At 37.6% G+C, this 22,569-nt stretch overlaps 1 protein-coding gene across 1 annotated transcript in view; it reads left to right on the forward strand.

The window, feature by feature from the left end:
* Window positions 1-22,569, forward strand: part of AQR (aquarius intron-binding spliceosomal factor) — a 47,313-nt gene that overhangs the window by 24,163 nt on the left and 581 nt on the right. Inside the window, exons 21-34 of the mRNA XM_088529353.1 lie at window positions 70-216; window positions 1,917-1,986; window positions 4,008-4,118; window positions 5,463-5,572; window positions 8,497-8,632; window positions 9,502-9,711; window positions 10,381-10,518; window positions 11,240-11,311; window positions 12,839-13,026; window positions 14,443-14,614; window positions 16,687-16,857; window positions 17,549-17,634; window positions 18,392-18,566; window positions 19,336-19,449. Coding sequence (XP_088385479.1) covers window positions 70-216; window positions 1,917-1,986; window positions 4,008-4,118; window positions 5,463-5,572; window positions 8,497-8,632; window positions 9,502-9,711; window positions 10,381-10,518; window positions 11,240-11,311; window positions 12,839-13,026; window positions 14,443-14,614; window positions 16,687-16,857; window positions 17,549-17,634; window positions 18,392-18,566; window positions 19,336-19,449 — 1,900 coding nt within the window. The remainder of the gene's footprint in view (window positions 1-69; window positions 217-1,916; window positions 1,987-4,007; window positions 4,119-5,462; window positions 5,573-8,496; window positions 8,633-9,501; window positions 9,712-10,380; window positions 10,519-11,239; window positions 11,312-12,838; window positions 13,027-14,442; window positions 14,615-16,686; window positions 16,858-17,548; window positions 17,635-18,391; window positions 18,567-19,335; window positions 19,450-22,569) is intronic.

The raw sequence follows: 22,569 nt of genomic DNA on the forward strand, positions 1-22,569 counted from the left end.
GTATATGCTTCTAAAAACAATCTGATGTAGTGAATATTCTGAAATGTTTACTTAAAATGTGTGTTCTAGGATAACTTTCCCAATAAAGGGAGGTAAAGGAAAGAAAAGAAAAGAAGAGGATGGAGATGAAGAAAAACCTGAGGAAGCTAAAACATTGATTGTAGAACCTCATGTCATTCCAAACAGGGGACCTTATCCGTATAACCAACCAAAACGGTAAGGACTGCATGGGGATGTAGGTACAAGTGCTAACAGATAGATAGCCATTCTATCTAGGTTGTATGTAGGCTGTAAATGAAATGCCATTTTGGTCTGGCTACCTTCTTCCTGCCTCCCCCGCTCCCTCCCCCCTAAAAAATTGTTTTTTATGTGAGACTATTTGGTTTTATATTTAGAACAAAATATTTTATCCTCTTTATTTAAAACAATAACAAATCAATTTGAAGAACGTGATGGGAAATACTGGTTTTCAGTATTGTCGAGACTTTGAATATTAGTATTAAAAAGTTTTTCTTCATTGTCTGTCTTTTACCTATTGATATTTTAAAAATATTTTTATAAACAATTGGGAATTAAAGAACTGTGCTGATTGAATAGTTTTATTTTTGTAAGTAGGTAAAATACTTTTTCATAATACTGGATGTCTTTTATATACTATTACGTAGAATCTCTTAAAAACTATTAAAAATAAGGACATTAAAAGCTAAGATTTCTTTTCAATTTATTTTAAAGGCAATTGGAAATGTAAAATAATTTATAGTAACAGAATGCTGTAGTTTCTTTGTCTGTGACTGTGCAGATGTATCCTGTTCTGTGTGCAACAAATGACTACTTAGATGTTTTAAAGCTGAAGACTTGCACTTAGAGGTCCAACTTCAACTCCTAGTTACCATATCTCCAGGAGTGACTGTGTCAGGGAAGGAGAATCTAGATGTATTAAACTCTGGTCCTTAGAGAAAGGAAGAATTGTTCAGAGATGCATCCTTGTAGATAAGACGTTCAGATGCTGTAATAAAAAGTGCATTGGGATTTGGGCTATTCTTTTGCTAAGAAAGCCTTGGTAAAATGCGCTAGGAGTTCTTTGGAAAATTATTTCACTTTCTCTGGCTAGTAGATTGGCCCAAAAGTTTATCAGTACAAATAAGTGCTGATCTCATTTAGAAATGCATTTTAATGTTATTGATAAGAGGTATTTCTACCAAGGCTTCTCATAAAAATTCTTTGATTGATTGCAAAAGCTAACATTGGAACTAATTTGCTTTACTAAATTATTTAAGAATCAAGCTATATATTTGCAGTGAACAAAAAAATTACATGAAACAGTTCAAGTATTTTAACTTTTTCCCTACTTAAGGAGAGGTGGCTGAGGTATGTGCTTAATGTCTAATAGAGATGGCCTTGGCAGAACTCCCATGGCCTGAAGATTGGCAGGTCTGAAAGTGTTTTCTTTGTTCGAATGTCTCTTTTAAGTTTTGATCAATTGTCTGAGTGCCTGGTTTAGGAATTCCTAATTTTCTGTATATCCAGGTAGCCTAGCGATGTCAGTTAACTTGACTATAGAATTTAGTTATGATTCTCCTTCTCTATATTAGAGAAATATATTGATTAGTTGAAAAAGTCATTTGCTGCATTCTCAGCAAATACTAACATCTAAAGACATCCTTTCACTTAGGATGATTTTGTTGTCAAGTAAACACTGATCTACTGTCTTGGCATAAAAATTGCAAGATTGTCGTGTTTATAAAAATGGCACATTAGCTGTAATGATGGTGTAAGCTATATAAAAGATTGTAAGTGTGTAACTCTGGAGAAACACATAGCTATTTCGTTTAAATCCAACTTGTTAAAACAATGGCTTTTACGAAAACTGTTAGCAAAACCTGTGAGCCTTCTGACTTTGTTTTGCTTTGTTACAGCAATACTATTCAATTCACCCATACTCAGATTGAAGCTATACGAGCAGGAATGCAGCCTGGGCTAACTATGGTAAGACTACTTTTAGGGAATCTGTGCTGCAAGTTCTTACCTGATCCTGATGTGAGTTACGTTCCATGAAGTATGTGCTTTTTGTAGCCCCTCTTGAGGGTATGTACACTATTAACAGCTAGAAACATGACAAGAGAGCTTCAATGTCCTCCTTTCACAGAATCATGCCTCAAAAACATACCTGATCAGGGCGTAATGGTATCCTGTATCTCAGTGTCTAAAGGCTTTCCACAGCAACTGAATTTACCTTTTCAAGTGGTCGAAATGCTAGTTTTAGGTTGCAGAGCTATTGCTATGACTGTTATTTCGGCTGTTTTAAATTAGTTGCATCATTTTAAGTTTCATCTGGGAAATGGAAGTCACTGGTTTTCAGGGAGCTATTTTTTCCTGCTATCATGTGAAATTTAATCTGCAGTTCTGTGTAATCCTGCTGACTCCCATAACAAAGAAGCTTTAAAATAAATCAAAACTATAGATTTGTTTTGAAAGTAAGTTGTATCCGTTGGAGTTCTGCAAAGGGCTATACAACTTACCATTCTTTATTAGCTCTTTTGAATAGAGATGCTTCCAATGAAGTACCATCTTATCTGCTGCTGACTCCTTATTCGCCTAGTATGTGATTGACTTTTCTGTATTTGTTACAACCTCTTACTCTATGAACCTCTTACTCTTTGGACTACTTGGGCATTAATGCTAATTTTTAGATTTGAATTAGAATTCGTTAGCACCAACTCCTTCTCTCCTTGCCTTTCCCCTTGTCTTTTTGCCTCTCCCTGAATACTTGCAGCACACATAATACAAGGCAGAGGGAAAAATAACTTCAGGAGCTCTGTTTGTCCTTTCTCACTGCTTGACCAATCTGCCCAATTCAGTGGTACTGTAAATATGCATAAAAGTTATCTGATTTCTTTCTTATTTGTTTGAGGATTTTTTTTTTGGTAGAGCATAGCAGAACTTCCTGGGGCTTTAAGATCTATTTTGAAATGTAAGCCTTATCAGTTCATAGTGCATAACTGACACACAAAACACTAGGTGGGTCTCTAGACAACAAACAAGAATGTAATTCTTATTTTCATTTTATTTTCTTAAAGTAGCATTATGTATTGTTTATTAATATCACTTAATCTTTGTTGAAGTGGTAATAATAACTTGCCAATGCAAGCATAATGCATTAACTGCCAGCTACCTCCTTTTAGATAACTTTAAAGGAGAAAGTATTTTCCTGTGTCAACTATTTTGATATTTTATGTAAATGATCGGTATATAGCTTGCTAGATATGTCAAGAAGGGGGGGAGAAATGACAATCTATTTTTTTCCTTTTTGAGGATGAGGGTCTGATTTTGCACTAAATCATCTGTTTTTCTTTCTGTGGGGGGAAAGAAGGAAAACTTTCAAAAAACATTTATAGAATGGTAGGCCTACATATATATTTGTCATCATCAGCACATATATTTACAAGAAAGAAGCAGGTACAGTCCTAGATGCGATTTCGAGTCTAGTTAAGGTTGTCTAATGCAAGCATGATTTCCCAGCAACTTGTAACTTTATTTTGATGCAGGAAACTTGCTGTTCTGTGCTTAATACTGTACAAATGACTTTGGGTTATAATATTTTTAAAATGTTTTGAGAGTGAAATTTCTTAATATTGTTGCTATTGTTGCTATTGCTGCTATATATCAACATATATATTTTATGGACAGCTCTAGATTTTTGAATAAATGAAGAGACTGGAGTCTGTCATTTTGTATCCACCTCTTATATGAAGGGCACTTCATGTGCTAGCTGACAGTACTCCTCTTTTGCAGGACTGTGCTTTATCATCAGGTTAAGTCTTTCACAGTATATTGCATGCTTACAGAAGCTACCTAGTAATTGTAGGTGAAAGATAAGGTTTTTGTCATTAATGCTGAATGTCTGTTGTGTTAGACTGCGTTTTTTCCTGAGAAGCTCTAAAGCTTTCCCATGAAGTAGTATCATGAATTATATGGAAGTGATGATGTTTTTCTTGTTTTGTTTTTAGGTAGTGGGTCCACCTGGTACTGGAAAAACTGATGTAGCAGTCCAAATAATATCCAATCTTTATCATAATTTTCCAGAACAGCGAACTCTTATAGTTACCCACTCTAATCAGGTAAATTATATAAAATTTTCCTGTAAGAACAACAGATGCTGAGATTAGTTGTTTCATGACTGCGGTTGTTTCTAACAATGAAAACTTGAGTCAGTTTGTGTACAGTTTATGTACCAGCTTTATAATACGAGATTACATTTTTGAATTTCAAGTTCATAGTTCTGAGATGTCAGATGGTTTTCTTATATTTAGCTGCTTGGGGGTGGAAATTAGAAAGTATTTTGAATGTGTCAGCACTGTTCTCACAGTTGCACGCTGACAACAAACCAAATTTTTTGCTAACAAGCTGATTGGGTCTCTGGTTGCTCTATGTTTTTTTTATGCTTCCAAGTGAAGACATGAAAGGTAGCATGTCACCTTCAGCTGGCTATTTACCTCCCTTTCACAAGAAATGAAGACTAACTGCTGCTTACTCGGTCACCATTAAAATAGAAAAATGTCTTAAGGATTCCTATTCTGTAGCTGTGTCTACTTTAGGAGGATTTGGCTCTAAAGTCATCTTTCCCTAATAAAGCAGGGTTGAAAAAGGAAAGGGTTGAAAGCCCATGTCTGCTGGGCAAAAAAGTAGGGAATTATTTTTTGAGGTAGGTGGGAGACTGTTTTTACCAGGAAAAAAGCTATATTAGCACATTAACCTTAAACTGTACTTTGGAATTAAAACTCTCACTATTGGTCATTCACTTCAGTAGTGTTCATTCCTTATACTTTTGACACTTGCTAGTAATGCTTGCTTATGTTCATCCTTAAAATTCCATAACTCAGTGATCCAGTGCTTGCGTCTTACTCTTCGAAAAATATCTGAATTAGACTGGTTGCTAATAAGCTGTTAGAGAATTGAAGTGTTTAAGTCACGAGTAAGATGTAACAGAACATGGTGTTGTGCTGTGGCATACCTTGAAGAGCTCAGGTGTGCAGTATCTATTTGAAATGGAGACGTGGCATTGGCCAACATCAGAGAACACTCTTCTTCAAGTTTTCACTGAAAGTCACTTAACAAAATCAGTTCAAAATCATCTAACAAAATATGTGTTTGCAAAGTATATTTCTTGACAGTTTTATTAACTAATAGTTGTGTAAACCTTGATTTTTTTTTTCTAATTAGATGATGGAAACAATTTTTAACTTTTGTATAAGGCATGTATAGACAGCCATTTCAGTAGACTGATTTCCTCTCTCAAGATTAAGAGGTCTAGTTTCAGTGTTACCTTCATGTTTGCTCTGTCTTCAGCTGTTACCAAAATAGGCATCTATTCTAGCTGGCTCATCAATAAATCTTCAGTTTTCCCTACAAGGGTCTCTGAACTTCTAAAAACTGCTCTTTGCTCTGTTCTTGTCAATCTTTAGGCTCTGAACCAGCTGTTTGAGAAAATCATGGCTCTAGACATTGATGAGCGCCACCTCCTGCGTCTGGGTCATGGAGAAGAGGAATTGGAGACAGAGAAGGATTTCAGCAGGTGAGCAGGAAGGAGGTGTCACTGATAAAGGGGCTTGTGCAAGCGTTGTAGCTGCAGCGCATGTGCTGGATCCCCTCTGCCTCCCCTATAAGTGAGCACAGGCCCCCTGTCCTTGGCAAGCTTTACTCTCCTTATATGATTGAGTCCAGGTAGTGCTGACTGCTCTTATTTTCAATGTAATAGGGAGTCTCGGGTTTCAGTCAGCATACACGCTATCTGAGAATCCAAAGGCAAAATCAGGGGGTTGCTTGTTTACAGATTGAACCATTTGAAAGATATAGCTAACTATATGTTGGACAGTTATGCATTTTATAGAGCTGATATGTTTTGTGAGAGTAAGTTGGACAGATTTTCAAAGTAGTTTTTTTTTGTGTGTGCAAATATACTATCATTTTTACTGAGATGCTGAATATTGCATATATAAATGCAAAGGCAAAATGAATCATTTTGCTTACAGTTGTTGAGAACACTGCATAATATTCAATCCTTCGGGTAATTAGAACCAATCTGTATTTAAGGATTAAGGCATATTTTATGTCATTGGTAAATAACACACAGTATTTTCATAAGGAAAGCTTTCAAACCTTTATCAGCGCAAAGAACAAGCTCCTGTAAATATTTTTGTTTTATATGTCACTCATTAGTCTGGTTGATGTCAGTAGGATTTCACATATTCATAAACGTGAGCGGGAGTAAGGGTCATGTACTGGAAATAAAAGGACTGTGCGCTACAGGATTATTATATCAATACTTTGACTTTTTAAAAGCTGTAGTAAAAGTTACATATGGACACTGGAAGTTACCTAGCTATGTGTAGTGGAGCTTTATTCAGCTAAAGGAATACTTAAGTGTTGGGTTTTTTTTTGTTGGTGGTTTTTTTGTTGTTGGTTTTCAAGATTGAATTCTGTGACATAATTGCTCTAGAAATTTAGCAGTCAAAATCTTAATGAACTAATGTCGTGTCAGGTACTTATTTAGTAGACTTAATATATTCTGTGAACAATAATGCTAATCATTAGAAGTATTTCTTTTCTTTTTTCAAGAGAGAGAGAAAGAGAGGCAGAGAGACAGAATGATATGTTGTCATTCTTTTCCACAGTAATTCCAGACTGACGTGACATTACTGCAAAGTTCTGTGGGTTTTGGCAATTACAGAGAGAGGGATGTGTGATGTGGGTTGCACTTTTGAAAGAAGAGAAGCTTATTTCCTATTTGCTTGTTTTTACTTGTTTAAGTTGCTTCTAAATTCATGCTATAAAGCTATTAAAAAGCTAAAGGCAACTTTATAGAGTACAGGAGTACTGTTTAAATAATCCTTACTATTTGCCAACCCCTTTTGTTCCTTTTTGCTGCCTTTGCTGGCCAAGCAGAAGAGGGTAGTATAAGCATATAAGGTGGAGAGGAGCTGATTAAGTTGGTACTGTTATTGAGGAAGAGTAAAAAGGTTTTTTTTTTTTTTTTTTTTTTTAGCCCTGGATGAACAAATATAACAGGGCGTATGATGCGAATTATGAGGAATAAGAAGAAACCCCTAAGCATGGAAATAAACTAGTTGCAGTCAGTTGTAATAATGATGAATTAATGTTGTTGAAGGGAAAAAATACTCAACATTCCAGGAGTCTTCACTGGCATAGCTCCTGCAGAAGGAACTTGTTTTTTCCAGTTTTAAAACAATGTCATATTCAGTTATGTCTTACTGAATTAGTATTTCCAGCTTTAACTACTCTAAGTTCTCAAAAGAAGACAATAGAACACATTGTGATTCCCAGGACATGTTTTTTTGGCTGTGCAGAAAGCATTTTTGATGAATAGTAAGTTTAATGTGAGAATTTTTTTTTTTGCTTAAACTTTTATTTACATATGTATTTGTAAAAGAAAGCGTTCTGCTTCTCCCTTACCTCCTTGCTTTCAACCACTTTCAATTTTTGTTGTTCTTGCACCACTTCTCTGCAAGCGAGTGCACAGATGAGGAAAGTGGCCTATGAAGGCGAGTGAAGGGATTTCAGTGGGCGGCTGTGCTTAGGCACTCCAAGGGTCTCAGACGTGTCTAACTGGCTGCAGACCTGTCCAGTTAGGCAGGCTGAGCATTATTGCAAGGCATTTTACAAATGGCTGAAGATAATTAGCCTTTTGGTGCTGAAACTTGGAGTGCTGCGTTCCAGTTTCAGTTGTCCATAGAGTCCTGTGAATTTGCATATTCTTGTATGAGGTGCAGTATGCCGTAGTTTCCAACCTATCATAGAACCATAGAATGCTTAAGATTGGAAGGGCAGCACCATCCTCCTCACTGCCTCCCTTGAGGTATATAGGTTGATACATTCTTGGGAAATAAAGTAAAACCCGTTTCGTAATTATGCTTTGCTCTTTGCTGTACTTGAAATTCTATTCAGTTGACTGTTCAGCGTGAAGAAGAGAAGGCTGAGAGGGGACCTGATCAGTGTATACAAATACCTCAAGGGAGGCAGTGAGGAGGATGGTCCTGGCCTCTTTTCACTGGTGGCCACCGACAGAACTAGAGGTAATGGCCACAAACTGAAGCACCAAAAGTTCCACAGGAACTTAAGGAAAAATTTCTTAACAGTGAGGGTGACAGAGCACTGGAACAGGCTGCCCAGAGAGGTTGTGGAGTCTCCTTCTCTGGAGATCTTCAAAACCCGCTTGGACGCAGCCCTGTGCCACGTGCTCTAGGTGACCCTGCGTGTGCAGGGGGGTTGGACTAGATGACCTCTAGAGGTCCCTTCCAACCTTAAGCATTCTATGGTTCACATTGTGATTCCCAGGACATGTTTTTTTGGCTGTGCAGAAAGCATTTTTGATGAATAGTAAGTTTAATGTGAGAATTTTTTTTTTTTTGCTTAAACTTTTATTTACGTATGTATTTGTAAAAGAAAGCGTTCTGCTTCTCCCTTTTATCCCTTTTGTAGATATGGAAGAGTTAATTATGTCCTTGCTCGAAGACTTGAGCTGCTACGAGAAGTTGGGCGATTGCAAGAGAGTCTTGGAGTCCCAGGAGATGTTTCTTACACTTGTGAAACAGCTGGACACTTCTTCTTATACCAAGTAAGGGCTGAAGTACTTTCATATAGGCTGTATGACCTCAATATGTTATGAAACATGCTGTAAAAATTGGAGTGAATTTTTCAGAATTAAATATAAAATCCATTTTCTTTGGTGGTTTTAAATACAATAACAACTAAAACTGTAATTATAACATTATTTATATGTATTGCTATTGTTTTAAGCCTTGCCTTAGTGACTCATGAGTTGGAAAGCTGGCGTTCCTGCTTCTTGTGGCTGTTGGCAAAGTTTCTGACAAGGAGTTTCCCCTTCAAACAGGAGAAGCTCTGGGATGCTTTGTGTTTTTGACAGGTTTTAGAGCAGCTACAACCATTGATGCTAGAAAGCTTTTTATGGTGGTGATGGCAGCATGAGCTTGGATACAAAATTCTGAATTTCTCTATACCCTCCTTATCCTTGTAGTGCTTTTTAGTTGCTTCATCTGTAACAGCAAGTAGTGCATCTCAAAAGGAGTAGACTTAGAGTGGTACTGAGGACCAGATGTCCATGCTATATTTGCTTTTACAGAGGTTACTTTGTGCCAACTCAGGTGTGGTTTGATGTATTAAATGGTCATTAGCTATTGGAGAATATTAGGAGAATATTGACTAGTGTGCATCTGCTGGTTTAGTATGGAATTTAAAACAATATGTTACAAGTGGACACAATGAGGAGGTATACTTCAAAAGTGTTTTACCAGTTAGTGATAAAAATGCATATGTTATTATGTTTTAATCTATTCATAACTTTTATGTTAAAAGCTGCTTTATTTAACCGTTAAAGCTAAAAAATGTATGTTACATTTATTCAATGATTTTTTTAAATTAAATTAATTACATTAAAAAAATTCTTTACGTTTTTCTTTGCCATAGGTAATGTCTCGTTGGGAGGAATATATCAGTAAAGTGAAAGTCAAAGGTGGAAAACAGCCTGATGTTGCAGATGTTTCCAGATTCTTTCCTTTCCACCAGTATTTTGCAAATGCTCCTCAGCCAATTTTCAAAGGTGAATCTTACGAAGAAGATATGGAAATTGCTGAAGGGTGTTTCCGACATCTTAAGAAAATATTTGCCCAGCTTGAGGTAAAAACACGTGGCTGTTAGAAATACCTGAATCCATAAATACCATCCCAGAATTCCCATTCCCTTGCACCCTAGAGGTAGCATACACTGTTAGGCAGCCATCCCCTTTGGCTTGCAAGGCATTCAGGTGAGCGCTTCCCTGTTGAGTGTATTTTGTCCTGGTTTACACTAGGGACAGTAGTTTCTAGTCATTCTACTGTGATTGGAGGAAGGAGCTGTTCACTGTGCTCCATTTTTCACTTGGTCAAGCGTAAGAGCCTGAATAACCTATCACTGCTCCTCTGATCCTTGTGTTTACAATGAATTGCCTTTAAGCAGATAACCTAGCAGCAACATAAGCAGATTATCATAGATCATCTCCAGAATTGTTTGAAGGGGTTCGTAAAAATGTTTAAAAAAAAAAAAAGCCTTAAAAAATTAAAAGGTGATCTCAGTGTCATTTGGTTATATTAATAGATTGGTGATATATCACCTTGATAAATGTATCATATAATATCAATTGTATATATTGATCTTGGGGTCGTATTATGATGAAGCAAGTGGAAAATGAGATGAGTGAGTTAAGTGTGTTGGGCCGAGGGGAGGTAGTCCTTAGACAACTGGAGGTTTCTGAGTGAATAATTGTTATAATCAGTAACTAAAACTGAAGTTTTCTTTTCTCTCTCATAGGAATTTAGAGCATTTGAACTTCTCCGCAGTGGCCTGGATAGATCCAAATACCTCTTGGTGAAAGAAGCAAAAATTATTGCCATGACCTGTACTCACGCTGCTCTGAAAAGACATGACTTGGTTGAATTAGGTTTCAAGGTAATAATGATGCTAGTGATACAAATCTTTTTTTTTTTCTTCTAACACAAACTTTTGGTCTGACCTAAATGTAGACAGCTAGATTATTTTGAGTTTTGCCTTTGACTGGAATATTTCTAATTGGAATTTTATTGAAAAATAGTTTAATTTCTACTTGCCTGTGTGAAATAGAGGTCACTTTGAAGACATTGTGTATGTTGAAATACAGCCATTTAAAAATGAGCTTTGCTGTCTCAAATGTTGAGCTGCAGTGATATGGTTGAGTAATAAAATAAAGGCAGGATAGAATTGGGGGAAACAACATTCTCAACATTGCTTACCTAAAAAAAAATTATTTGAGTTCCTGCTCTTTTTCACACTGCAGTATTCTCTATAGTTGTTTACTGCAGACTTAGGTCTGACAAACACAAAATAAAGCTTTCCAGTTTACTGACTTCTTTTCAGTACTTCTCTCTTGAAACGTACCATTTTGGCTCACAGAGCCAGCTCCAGTGCAATTCCGCCAACTGCTATTATTTTTTTCCACTGCAGGAAACTTTTCTCTTGGGGAAAGATTATGCATGAGAAGTCTGTAATGCACTCTGTAAAGTAGAATCCTGCTGTTAACTGTCCCATCCATTGAAAATATATGATTTACCTGAATTGATGTTTCCTTTGGACAGGCTGTTTTACAGCCCTAGCTTGTATGACTTGGTTGACATTTCTTTACTCTCTTTCTCAGTATGACAACATCTTAATGGAAGAGTCTGCTCAGATCTTGGAGATAGAAACCTTTATACCCCTCCTGCTGCAGGTTAGAATTGAATTATGAACTATTCTGTTAAAAGCGGTAATTAGAAGTATGTATTCTTCAACAGGATAGCACAAGGAGAGTGTCTTCTGCAGAAAGTGATGTCAAACTGGTGTTTTGCATTTATGTCAATGGACAGTAAGAATTTTCCCAATGTTTTTCCTTAGTTGTTTATTATGTGTTTATAATACTGTGGCATCAGCTAATATGTTCTAAATCTGTTATCATTAATTGACTAAATAGTGGTATTAACAGACTCTTCATTTTGAAAATGAAAAAGTTCAAGATATTTGGTATTTGTAAAATAGGTCATGACTTTGTTACTTTTGCTTTCATTTAATAGGAATTATTAAACTCTTGGTAATTTAAAACATTGCTGTGCTTGCTGATTATAGAACTGTTAAGGTTAGAAGGGACCTCTATAGAGATCATCTAGTCCAACCCCCCTGCACACGCAGGGTCACCTAGAGCACGTGGCACAGGACTGCGTCCAAGCAGGTTTTGATGAACTCCAAAGAAGGAGACTCCACAACCTCTCTGGGCAGCCTGCTCCAGTGCTCTGTCACTTTCACTGTCAAATTTTTCCTTAAGTTCCTGTGGAACTTTTGGATTTTCAGTTTGTGACCGTTTCCGCTTGTCCTGTCGGTGGCCACCACTGGAAAGAAGCTGGCCCTATCCTCCTCACTGCCTCCCTTGAGGTATTTGTATGCACTGATCAGGTCCCCTCTCAGCCTTCTCTTTTTCACGCTGAACAGTCAACTGAATAGAATTTCAAGTACAGCAAAGAGCAAAGCATAATTACGAAACTGGTTTTACTTTATTTCCCAAGAATGTATCAACCTATATACCTGTGGTGTTGGTCAGCTTAAGTCAAAATTAACGCGTTTAGAGGTACACTGAGTACTTAGAACTCTCACAGAAGCTGGAGGCAGATAGAGAGGAAACATACTGATTGGTGTTCCAGGTTGTAGAAAGAGAAGTGGTTGCCCATTCTCCTCCATCTGCTTTTGACCAATGATAATGCATTTTTTGGCAAGCTAATTCGGAAATGCTTACCCTGGAATCAACTGCAGCATGTGTTGTGGCAAGCTAAAAACTGGCAGAATAAAAAGGGAATGTCAAATGGAAGCATTGCAGCTGGAAAGGCTCTGGTAAGGCAGGGAAGGAAAGAAGGAAACTGATAGGACGGATCCATAGCACAGTCTTTAAGAAGCCATGTAATAAATAACTGTGTTCATGGAGAGAGAAATATTTGCTTACCCTTCTAGCCTAAGAGATCCTTGTAATTAATCCCCAGCACTGTGATGGTTAAGGTTTGAGTATCTTTCTCGAAAAACATTTCCTCTGATTGTTTCTGGCAACAGAGATTAAAGGGGAAAAAAGCAATAGTAGTCTTTTAAATGATTGCAAATCAGTGTAGCTTAAGAACAAATTTCGAAATTTAGAGCTTCGAGTATGGCAGCTAATTTAACTATTAATATGCTGTAATTGAGTGCCTTTATTATAATGAGGTAATTTTTTAAATTCTAGAACCCACAGGATGGATTTAGCCGCTTGAAGCGATGGATTATGATTGGTGACCATCATCAGCTGCCACCAGTCATAAAGAACATGGCTTTTCAGAAATACTCCAACATGGAGCAGTCCCTTTTTACGCGGTTTGTTCGTGTGGGAGTGCCAACTGTTGATTTGGATGCACAAGGAAGAGCAAGAGCAAGGTAAGATGGAGAAAATAGTGTCTATACCATGAAAGAACTACCAGATTTTTATTTGTTTGTTTTTTCACATGGCAGTACTTTAAGTACTTCAGGGAAGATGACATTCAAAGGAATTTTAATTGTCTTTCTAAGTTTGGTGGGGTTTTTTTTTTGTTTACTTTGGGGGGATTTTCTTTGTTTACAGCTGAGGTTTTTAAATAAAATACAGGTTCACTTTCTAAACCAATATATTTGATACATTCGAGGCTAAACCAAAATTTGATATTTCCCTTAAAGTTAGTAAAATGCACACAAACATATAGCTATGAACACTACTCATAGGAGACCTTCAGGTAAAGGGGAAAGACACTTTTCTTAAAGCATTAGAGACATTGACTGTAAGAGACTGTTAAGTGAACTGAATGAAGTCCATTAAAGCCAAGGACCAAGGTTCTTCCCCCTGTACAATTTTTTTTTTTTTTTTTTTTTTACCTTGTGCATGAATAGCTCTCTAATCACAGTTCTGCATTTTTTTACTGGCCAAAGAAATGGTATTTTTACATTGAATGCCTTAAGCTATTAAATAATGTTAGGTGTAAGAGTATCTAGCCTTTGGGTGCCATCACATGTCTCTGCAGATTAGTGCCTACCTACCTTTGCAAAGGTTACATCCATTCTTTTGAATTTCAATCTGGTCTCCCTTTGACAGTGGCAGGAGGTGAGTTTTTTGAAAAGCAATCTGAAATTCCTTTGGAAGAAGGTAGATAGAGATGGATACCTGCATTTACAGAAGAAAACCGAAATATAGGACAGACTTGTTCCAGTTTGTGAAACAGGTTGCTGGAAGAACTGAGTTGGGACCTGAGAGGTCCTAGATTAATGCCATATGCAATAATCTGTATTTTACTAAGGAAACAGTCTGCAGAGCAAAACAATACTTAAGCAATCTGTTTCAAAGATTATTTAAACATAAAAACCTTCGTCTTATTTTAATTTGGACAAAATCCTTTCTGAAAATTTTGCTGTTATAATGTCTATTGTTTTATGCTAAGTTTGCAGAATGGAATGTGGGTGGGTTTTGTTTGTTTGTTTTTTAAAATTCCTCCCAACAGTTCTTTAAAGGAGAGTATTCTTCCCTGATGGGAGAGGAAGGAGAATTCAGTTCAAACTGCAGCTATGAGTGATGGTATCAGAGAATATGAAGAATTAGTCAGATTTCTGTGCTCTCCAGAGGAAAGTGAAATCTGGAGTCCTCTGTGTGAGAGAACAAGAAGGAAAAACAGAACTTGAAAAATGAATACTAGATGGCTTTCACATGTGTAAATGAAGAAAACCTGCAGAAATACTCGCATGGGAGGGTGTATTTGTACTGAACTACTTCGAATGACCTAACTCCCTTTTAACTGTTTGGGTTTGTATTTATGTTTTTTTGGACAGTTTGTGTAACCTCTACAATTGGCGTTACAAGAATCTAGGTAATCTGCCTCATGTGCAGCTTCTGCCCGAGTTTAGAACAGCCAACGCTGGGCTCCTGTATGACTTCCAGCTAATAAACGTGGAAGACTTCAATGGCGTGGGAGAGTCTGAACCCAATCCTTATTTCTATCAGGTAAATCAAATGCATACTGTATTTCATCAGGATATGCCTTAGTCTGTCTTCAGTGCAGATTTAATAACAAAATACAGGTCTGTTTCAGGCTCTCAGGTAGAGTTAAACATGAATAAATATGGTTATTCATCTTGTAATCAGTTTTGAATGCTGACAATGAAAATGAAGTAGAAGTGGCATAGTCTTGCCCTGTATGTAATAATGTCGAAAAGCCTGTTCCCAGAAGAATGAAATGGTGCTCTAAGAAATGTGGGTGTGGGTGTAAACTGCCAAACCGAGTGAACTGTCAAAAACCTTAGCCTTGGAATTTCTCAACTAAATTTTTAAATTCATCCATCTATAGTCATCTCCTATGCATCTTCAATGGCGGAAAACCTTTTACACTTGTGATAGGATACTCATATTTTAAATCCTTTTTTTTTTTTTTTTTTCCAAAATGTTTCCTGTTTAAAAAAGGTGATAAAAAACATTTGTTGCTCAAATTACTAGCTTGTGTTTCAGAAGTGTTGAAAAACTGTAGCTTTGTACAAGTCCATGAGTTTAATACAAATTCGGGGTTCAGATCTTACTTTCTGTTTAATATGGAAAGCAGGAAATATAGGTTAAGATAGTAATGTTTCATGCCTTTTTTTCTCCCCTGTGAACATTATTGAGAGAGACTAAATACCTCTGAGGGATATGAAGAATATTCACTCTTATTTTCTCTAACTCAAACTAGAGTGCTGCTCAGGAGTGTTGATCCATAATCTGCTGTATTTCATTTCCAGATTGAGGGGAGGGTTATTTGGAGAGGAGACTTTTATTTGGGCACTTCTTTCTTTCCATAGACTTACTAGACAAAAGCTTGTAGAATATATTTATGTCCACATGTATTTGCTGCACATAGGAACGGCTTTTTCCAGGTAAGGCAGAGCCCTGGTCATCAGAGGAAGTAGGAGGTTGGTTTGTTTAGCTTAGTCCAGCAAAGGCTTCAAGGGGATAAGATTGCCTGGATGAGCGTGAATAAATGTCAAAAAATGGGGACAGTTTTTCAAACCTGAAAGATCATTTTTGTCTAAGGAGAATGGATGTAAACAGGCCATGAATAACTTCAGTCTGGGAAGTGGGCAAAGCTCTCTAATGGCCAGAAGAGCGATGCTTTGGAGCAACCATTTATTACAATCAATGGCACAGAAGACAAATGAAAATGCAAAATAATATTTAATCCATCTGAAATTTAATAGGGATGGATTGCAGGAGAAATCAATGGAATTGACAATCCAGATGTCTGTCCTAGTTAGTAGTTGGAAAGGACACCTGTTTTATATGAAGTCACTTTTACTTTGAACTAACCTGAGAGTGATTAAAACATTTGTGTGCTTATTTGGAGTCAAGTCATGTCAGTGCCAAGCACATTTTAGACTTTTGCATTTAAGTAATCTGTAACATATCAGTTTTTAATACTTTTTAACAAATTATGATTCCACAGTTTCGGAGTGCTCATAATAGGCGGTATTTGGGTATATGACTTTTAAGAAGAAGAAAAAAAAGAAACATGATGTTTCCTGTAATAGTACTGCTAAGTTTGCAGCTCCTTTGTGCATACAGCTGTATGTGAATACATTTAGATACAAATGTATAAATACCTTAATGCTAAGTTAATGTATATTAGTATTTAATTTAATGCATGTTAAATAATACATATATTCATATTTATCATTTGTTTAAATGTTTAAAAATGTAAATGTCAGTATATTTAAGGACTATGAAATGTTATCAATCTTATATTGAAACAAAACTCGGTGCATCTTAATAGGTATTGGAACATGCCAAGCAGTGACTAGAAATATAGTGATGTTGAGGTCTTTAGCAATTCTCTGCAGAGGCATCTAAATTGGACTGGTTAAGCATACCTGTGGTTCTTTTATTCTTTCAAAATGACTTTTGTTAAAGTGAGTAAAGGAACATCAGATGTATAGACACTCTCTCAGTACTGTGTCCTCTAAATACACTATAATGCCTCAGGTACTATTCATTCCAGTCTTCCAAGACAAATAACTTTTTTTTTTTTTTTTTTTTCTTTTAAACCCAAGAATCTTGGTGAGGCAGAATATGTTGTGGCACTCTTCATGTATATGTGCCTGCTTGGTTATCCTGCGGACAAGATAAGCATCCTGACAACCTACAATGGACAAAAGCACCTGATCCGTGATGTCATTAACCAGCGCTGTGGAAATAATCCACTCATTGGAAGGCCAAACAAGGTGACTTTGAAAATACCTGAGTTTTTGAGGTGGTCTCTGTGTGTGTGTTTATTTTCATAATTTTCATGTTATAAAACAGTTGAATAGAGTCATCATTTTCTGTGCAAGTATTTACAGAGGAGCATCAGTTTTTGTTCATATGGTTTCTGCGGTCATAGAGTAGTGCTGTCACTTCTGGTTGTAATCTGTCATGCAGAGTGAATATGGCAAAAGTTCGACAGGCTACAGGTTATCTGGGACAGAGTAACTCTTTACTCTTTTGTCCCAAAAAAGCTTCTTTAGAGAGATCCTCTCAAAGTGGATATAGCTATCTGATAAAACATATGATGAAAAATCTTAGAAAACAAAAGTCTGGTGCTAATTCTGCAGGTTAAGATATTATAAAACGGATGGCTTTGTAAAGTCTGGATGGCTTTTGGTATTAGCGCTGTAATAGTGCTAATAGCTGTGTGTATGTAGTGTATGTCTGCTTTATGAGGGGGGAAAAAGGCTCCTCAACATCTTTCAAAGAGAACAGGTTGATGATTTTTCAGACACAGGTTAGAAGATAACTGAAACAGAGGGAAGTCATTCTCTTCTCTCTTCCCACTTACTGTAATGGGAATCTGAAGTTGATGGTAAATTGTTGATGTTGCTTTTTAAATGAAAGGGAAAAAATAACTTTGGGGGGGGTTTGTTTTTTATTCTTTAGGTGACAACTGTAGACAGATTTCAAGGTCAACAAAATGACTATATTCTCCTTTCACTCGTGCGCACCAAAGCTGTAGGCCACCTTAGGTATGTAAGAAGATAACTGAATAAAGTCATGTAGCAGAAGGATGTTTATTGTATGAAGGTATTCAACTAAATAGTAAAAACAAAGCTGAATGCTATTTATGGAATGAAGCTCAAACCTATTTCCATATATAGCTGTGTAGCAGCCTCTTTGCAACCACTTTATCCATCAGTATTGGCTCTTATCTAAAACCTATAATTAGTTTGTATTACTGCAGGTAGGCTGAACTTGGTTTCACCCTTGTAGAATGATAGGAATGTAATGCTGTTCGGCAAATACAGGCTTGAAACTTTCTTAGACTTTCTCCTGTAACTGAGTTGATTTGCTTTGTATCAAAAGTGTGTGACCTTTGCGTAATTTGTACTCTGTTATATAGTTTAAACTGTTTGCACTTCAGTTATGTTGTGGGGGAAGCCTTGTCTATTCAGCAGTAGTCAAATGTCTATTATCCAACTCATTTCAGCTTATTCAGGGATACAGAAATCCTGTTGTGATTTGTTCCTAATGTAAACTTTTACCTCCAGAATCTAGGAAGAATGTGAAGGATGATTTTTTAGTATCATTAACAGTGGATTTAACCCTCTTATTATATATTATCTCTAGGATTTATTGAAACACTGTGTAGAAAAAATAAGGAATAGTAGTATTTTAGCGGGTTACTGTACATTTCCCTTAAAAATACTTCCAGTTGTCTTTATTTTAATTATATCATCAGAGATAAAGAATGTGACTGTTTTTTTTGCTGTTTGTTTTCTGAAGGGATGTCCGAAGATTAGTTGTTGCCATGTCAAGAGCCAGGCTTGGGCTTTATATCTTCGCCAGGGTATCGCTGTTTCAGAACTGCTTTGAGTTAACTCCAGCTTTCAGTCAGCTCACAGCTAGACCACTTCACCTCCACATAATTCCCACGGAGTATTTTCCAACAGCAAGACAGGTAGGAACACATGTGCTGAATTTTGCTATCTGTAATGGGTGTCCTTGTGGCCTGCCTTTTGAAAGTGGGACTGCTGTGTTACTCCACTGGTTAAAAAACAGTGCTTGGGTAATCATGTCCCTGGAGTGAACTTTCACCATGATGCATCAGCTCTTCTTAACTGAAGCTGTTGTTTGGGTGTAGACATCAGGAGTACTTTCAGTGAAATGTGCTGTGTGAAAGCAGAGGAGACCATCCTTTCCGTAATGTGTTGGGAGAAGAGTCCCCAAGAGCCTCAGGCTTCTGTAGTTCAGAGTCTTCTGTGCAGATTTTAGGTTATCACACTAACCACCAAGCTCTTGACGGGGTTGGGATGGAGCCTACAGTCCAGGAGGGCAAGTGTCAGCAGGGAGCTTGATTGTGGCAGACAAGTAGGCCAAGTCCTGTTCTGATGCTGAACTATTTATGTCTTTAGTTAAATAGGTCTTAAGTCCAAAATGCACTCTGTGGAACAATTGTCAGAAACCTGTCTTTCCCCTTCCTGAGGAGAGAATATTTCTTTTCTAGACTGCAGTATCAGAGTTAACATAGTTGCCTAAAGTACAAGACCCACATTTTCTGTGTTGCAAAAAAAATTAGCTGTTTTTTATTTAATTGCTTTTTTTTCAATTGGAGGGAAGGGAAGGGTTATATGTGTTGCTCAGTACACTTAAGTTAAACCTGAATGCCTTGAATAGGCATTATGTTACTTTGTTTTGCTGAACATTTACTTTTTTTTCCCCTTCCCTAGAATGGAGAAAGACCTTCTCACCAAATACAAGTTATTAAGAACATGCCTCAAATGGCTAATTTTGTGTACAATATGTACATGCACGTGATACAGACTACACACCACTATCGACAGGTAAGGACCTTCTAGTTTCTAAAATGAACTGGGTTTTAGTGAGTAACTAGGGGAGCTGTTATGATTTGAGACTGTTTTTATTTCTGTTTCAAGTTCCAGTAGGCTTTATGGCCAGCATTGAGGATATTTACCTCTCTAAAACCCTGTAGTAGCAGGAGCAGCATCTTGTAGTAATTTAGGTCCCAATTAAGGCCCCCAGAATAATAGTAACTAGTGCCGAGTTGCTGGACATGGTTCTGTTGGAGCCCAGAAAATCCATACGAGCACTAAAGCATTAGTCTGGCCAACACTTGATTAAGTTAAAGTGCTGTGTTGTGTTTCAGGCAAGTGCACTGCAAACGTTGCAGCACGTCTGTGTGTGTAAGGATGTGCTGTAACAGTCATGCAGAGCAGAGTAGATGGTGTCCAGAAGCCATTCCAGCCAAGTGAGCCCCCTGCCCTGCTCAAGCTGTTAGCAGCTGTAGCACTTTCATTCTGCGTTTAGCCCTGGTTCAGCACCATGCGGACTGGCATGGTACAGAAACACTTGTAGATGTGTTTTCACATGCTGTGCCTAACTTGCATGGCAGAAATCCCCAGAGAAGAATTCGGAGCCCTGAATTAGAAACACTTGGATTCCTTATCCAGTATATGTGCAGAGATTTGAAAAGGTTTAAGCAGTATGCTGAACAGCAAGCTGCCTTCATTCAGCCTGCTAGGATTGGTAGCTGCCCAGAGCTACGTGGTACTAAACACAAAGGGAGAGGCCTCAGATCCTGCCCCTCAGCTGCAGCACCTCTCACTCCGTGTCTGCAGCCTGTAGTGTCTGCTTAATTCCATGTCTGCAGTCCCGTCTTCCATCCTGTGAAACTCTTGTTGGCTTTCGCTCCTCTACAGAACCTCCAGATGGATGTAAAAGATGATGGGTGTTTTGTTCAGTGTTAACTGGCTGTGGAAAGAGCGTAGGATTATCTTTCGATGGGTTGGTCCCATCCAACCCATCCAAGCCTGGGAAGCATCACCTCCCTTAACACAAGGGTGCTTCTCCATCTCCCTCCTTCTTCCAGGGGTTATTTCATCTAGTATATCAGCAGCATTAAGCAGTAGAGATCAAAATCCAATACGCCTCCCTAAACTGAATGCCAGACCTTCAGATGCAAAAGGTCTTTCCCTCTTTGCTCCTTATTTCAATGAATCTTAGATTTTTTTTTTCCCCTTGAGGGAGACAAGTGCAGTGAATTTCGAAGCATTTTACTACTCAGATCAAGCCTTTGCCAGGCATGCTGGGTATTTTCTGTCTATTTGAGGAAATAGACAGAAATTAATTAACTTACTGCTGTACAGAAAGGGACTAAAACTTCAACTTTTTTTTTGTAACTTGTCAAGAGTAACACTGTGTTGTGTCAGAAGCTGGGCGCCGTAAGGCTGTTTCTGGAGTTGGTTGGTCTAACTTGCTTGTAGATCTCTATTGCGTGGACAACATCTGATGAGGCTCCACAGGGACTCGGTGTATGCGCAGTTGGGCACATTGAGATGTAGGTAGATAGGCCTGTCAAAACAGAGAAGTGTTGCTCCTTTTAGCATTATAACTGTATCCATTGCTAGCTAAAATTAGTTGTACAACTGCTGGTTCCCTACTGTGGCAATGAGTCACGCTGTCCTTGCATGAGGAGACAAAAAGCAAATTAAAAGCAATGGGCAGGCACTAAAAAAGAGTTTTCCTTTATCCTGCTTAGTACAGCATGATATTTTTCATTTACCCTGCTCTTAACTGTAGTCACGAAGCACAATATGAATATAAATACATCATAGAATAAGTCAAAGTTTGTCTCAAACATCAGGCATATATTTTAATAATTGAAGGATCTCTGGTTTTACAATATTCAGCTTTGTCAAGAACAGATTATAGGGACTGAAATGGTAATTTCACTGTCTGTTAAAATGCTTTTCCTACCCCTGCCAGTAGTTACAATTGCTGCATAGATGCATGCTTGTCAGAAATTTGTAATATTAATGTCATCTAATTGAAGATAAGATTCTGTGTAATTAAATACTTAATTTGTCATGTGAAACCAAGTTGCCTGTAAGCAAAACATGATTAAACATGATCTGCTGGAGCTTTGTCAAGCTACCATGTCATTAAAACTCTTCATAATATTCCTTGGAAATATTCTTCATGGCATTAAATCACATCAGGCTGCAAGAAGCATGAGCATTTCTGTGCAGCCTGGAGTTGTTTAGGATTATCATCCTCTTCAGCTCACTGTATCCTTTAGGTCTTTTGTCTAGTCTGTAATGTGGCCAGCATTGCTGCTTGTGTCCTAGAATCATAGAATGCTTAAGGTGGGAAGGGACCTCTAGAGGTCATCTAGTCCAACCCCCCTGCACACGCAGGGTCACCTAGAGCACGTGGCACAGGACTGCGTCCAAGCGGGTTTTGAAGATCTCCAGAGAAGGAGACTCCACAACCTCTCTGGGCAGCCTGTTCCAGGGCTCTGTCACCCTCACACTGTCAAGAATTTTTTTCCTCAAGTTCCTGTGGCAGTTGTAGGGCTTTGCACTTGCAAGCTGCTTTTTTGGTTGCGAATAAAGTATATGTTTGTGCCAAATTTATGTCACAAATATCTAAGCGTCGCAAATTTATGTCACAAATATCTAAGCCTTACTGGTCCTGGAACCTCTGTTCTATACTTAAAATTGTGGATGAAACTTATTTAAATCAGGTAGTGGTCACAAAATATTTTGTTAAAGCTTTCAAGTAAAAATATTAAAATTAGGTAATAAATACTGGTTGAAAAGATCCGGTTCTTGAGGAGTCTGAGGTGGTGCTGGAGCACTGGCCACATCACCTCCATACTCTTGCTCACGTGTGGTTTTCACTCTAGCTCCATTGCTTGTGTGAGTGAGATAACGAAGTTTGTCTCCTTGGCCTGGGAATACGGAGCTTTTATCACACTCTTTCCAGGCATCGAGCACATCAAGACCACCGTGTGTGCCAAGCTTATTCTTGCTTGTACATTTAAAGGAATTAAGTGACTGCAAGTGATTAGTGTTTCTAACTAGTCTTTGTTGTTTTCTAATGCAAAATCCTAAATCTAAGATGAAAAAGATTGAACTAAAATAGGAATAGGTGCCCAGGTG

The sequence above is a fragment of the Tinamus guttatus genome, unplaced genomic scaffold (genome assembly GCF_059628265.1).
Source record: "Tinamus guttatus ecotype Peru unplaced genomic scaffold, ASM5962826v1 Tinamus_guttatus_pri_ptg000327l, whole genome shotgun sequence".
Lineage (NCBI taxonomy): Eukaryota > Metazoa > Chordata > Aves > Tinamiformes > Tinamidae > Tinamus > Tinamus guttatus.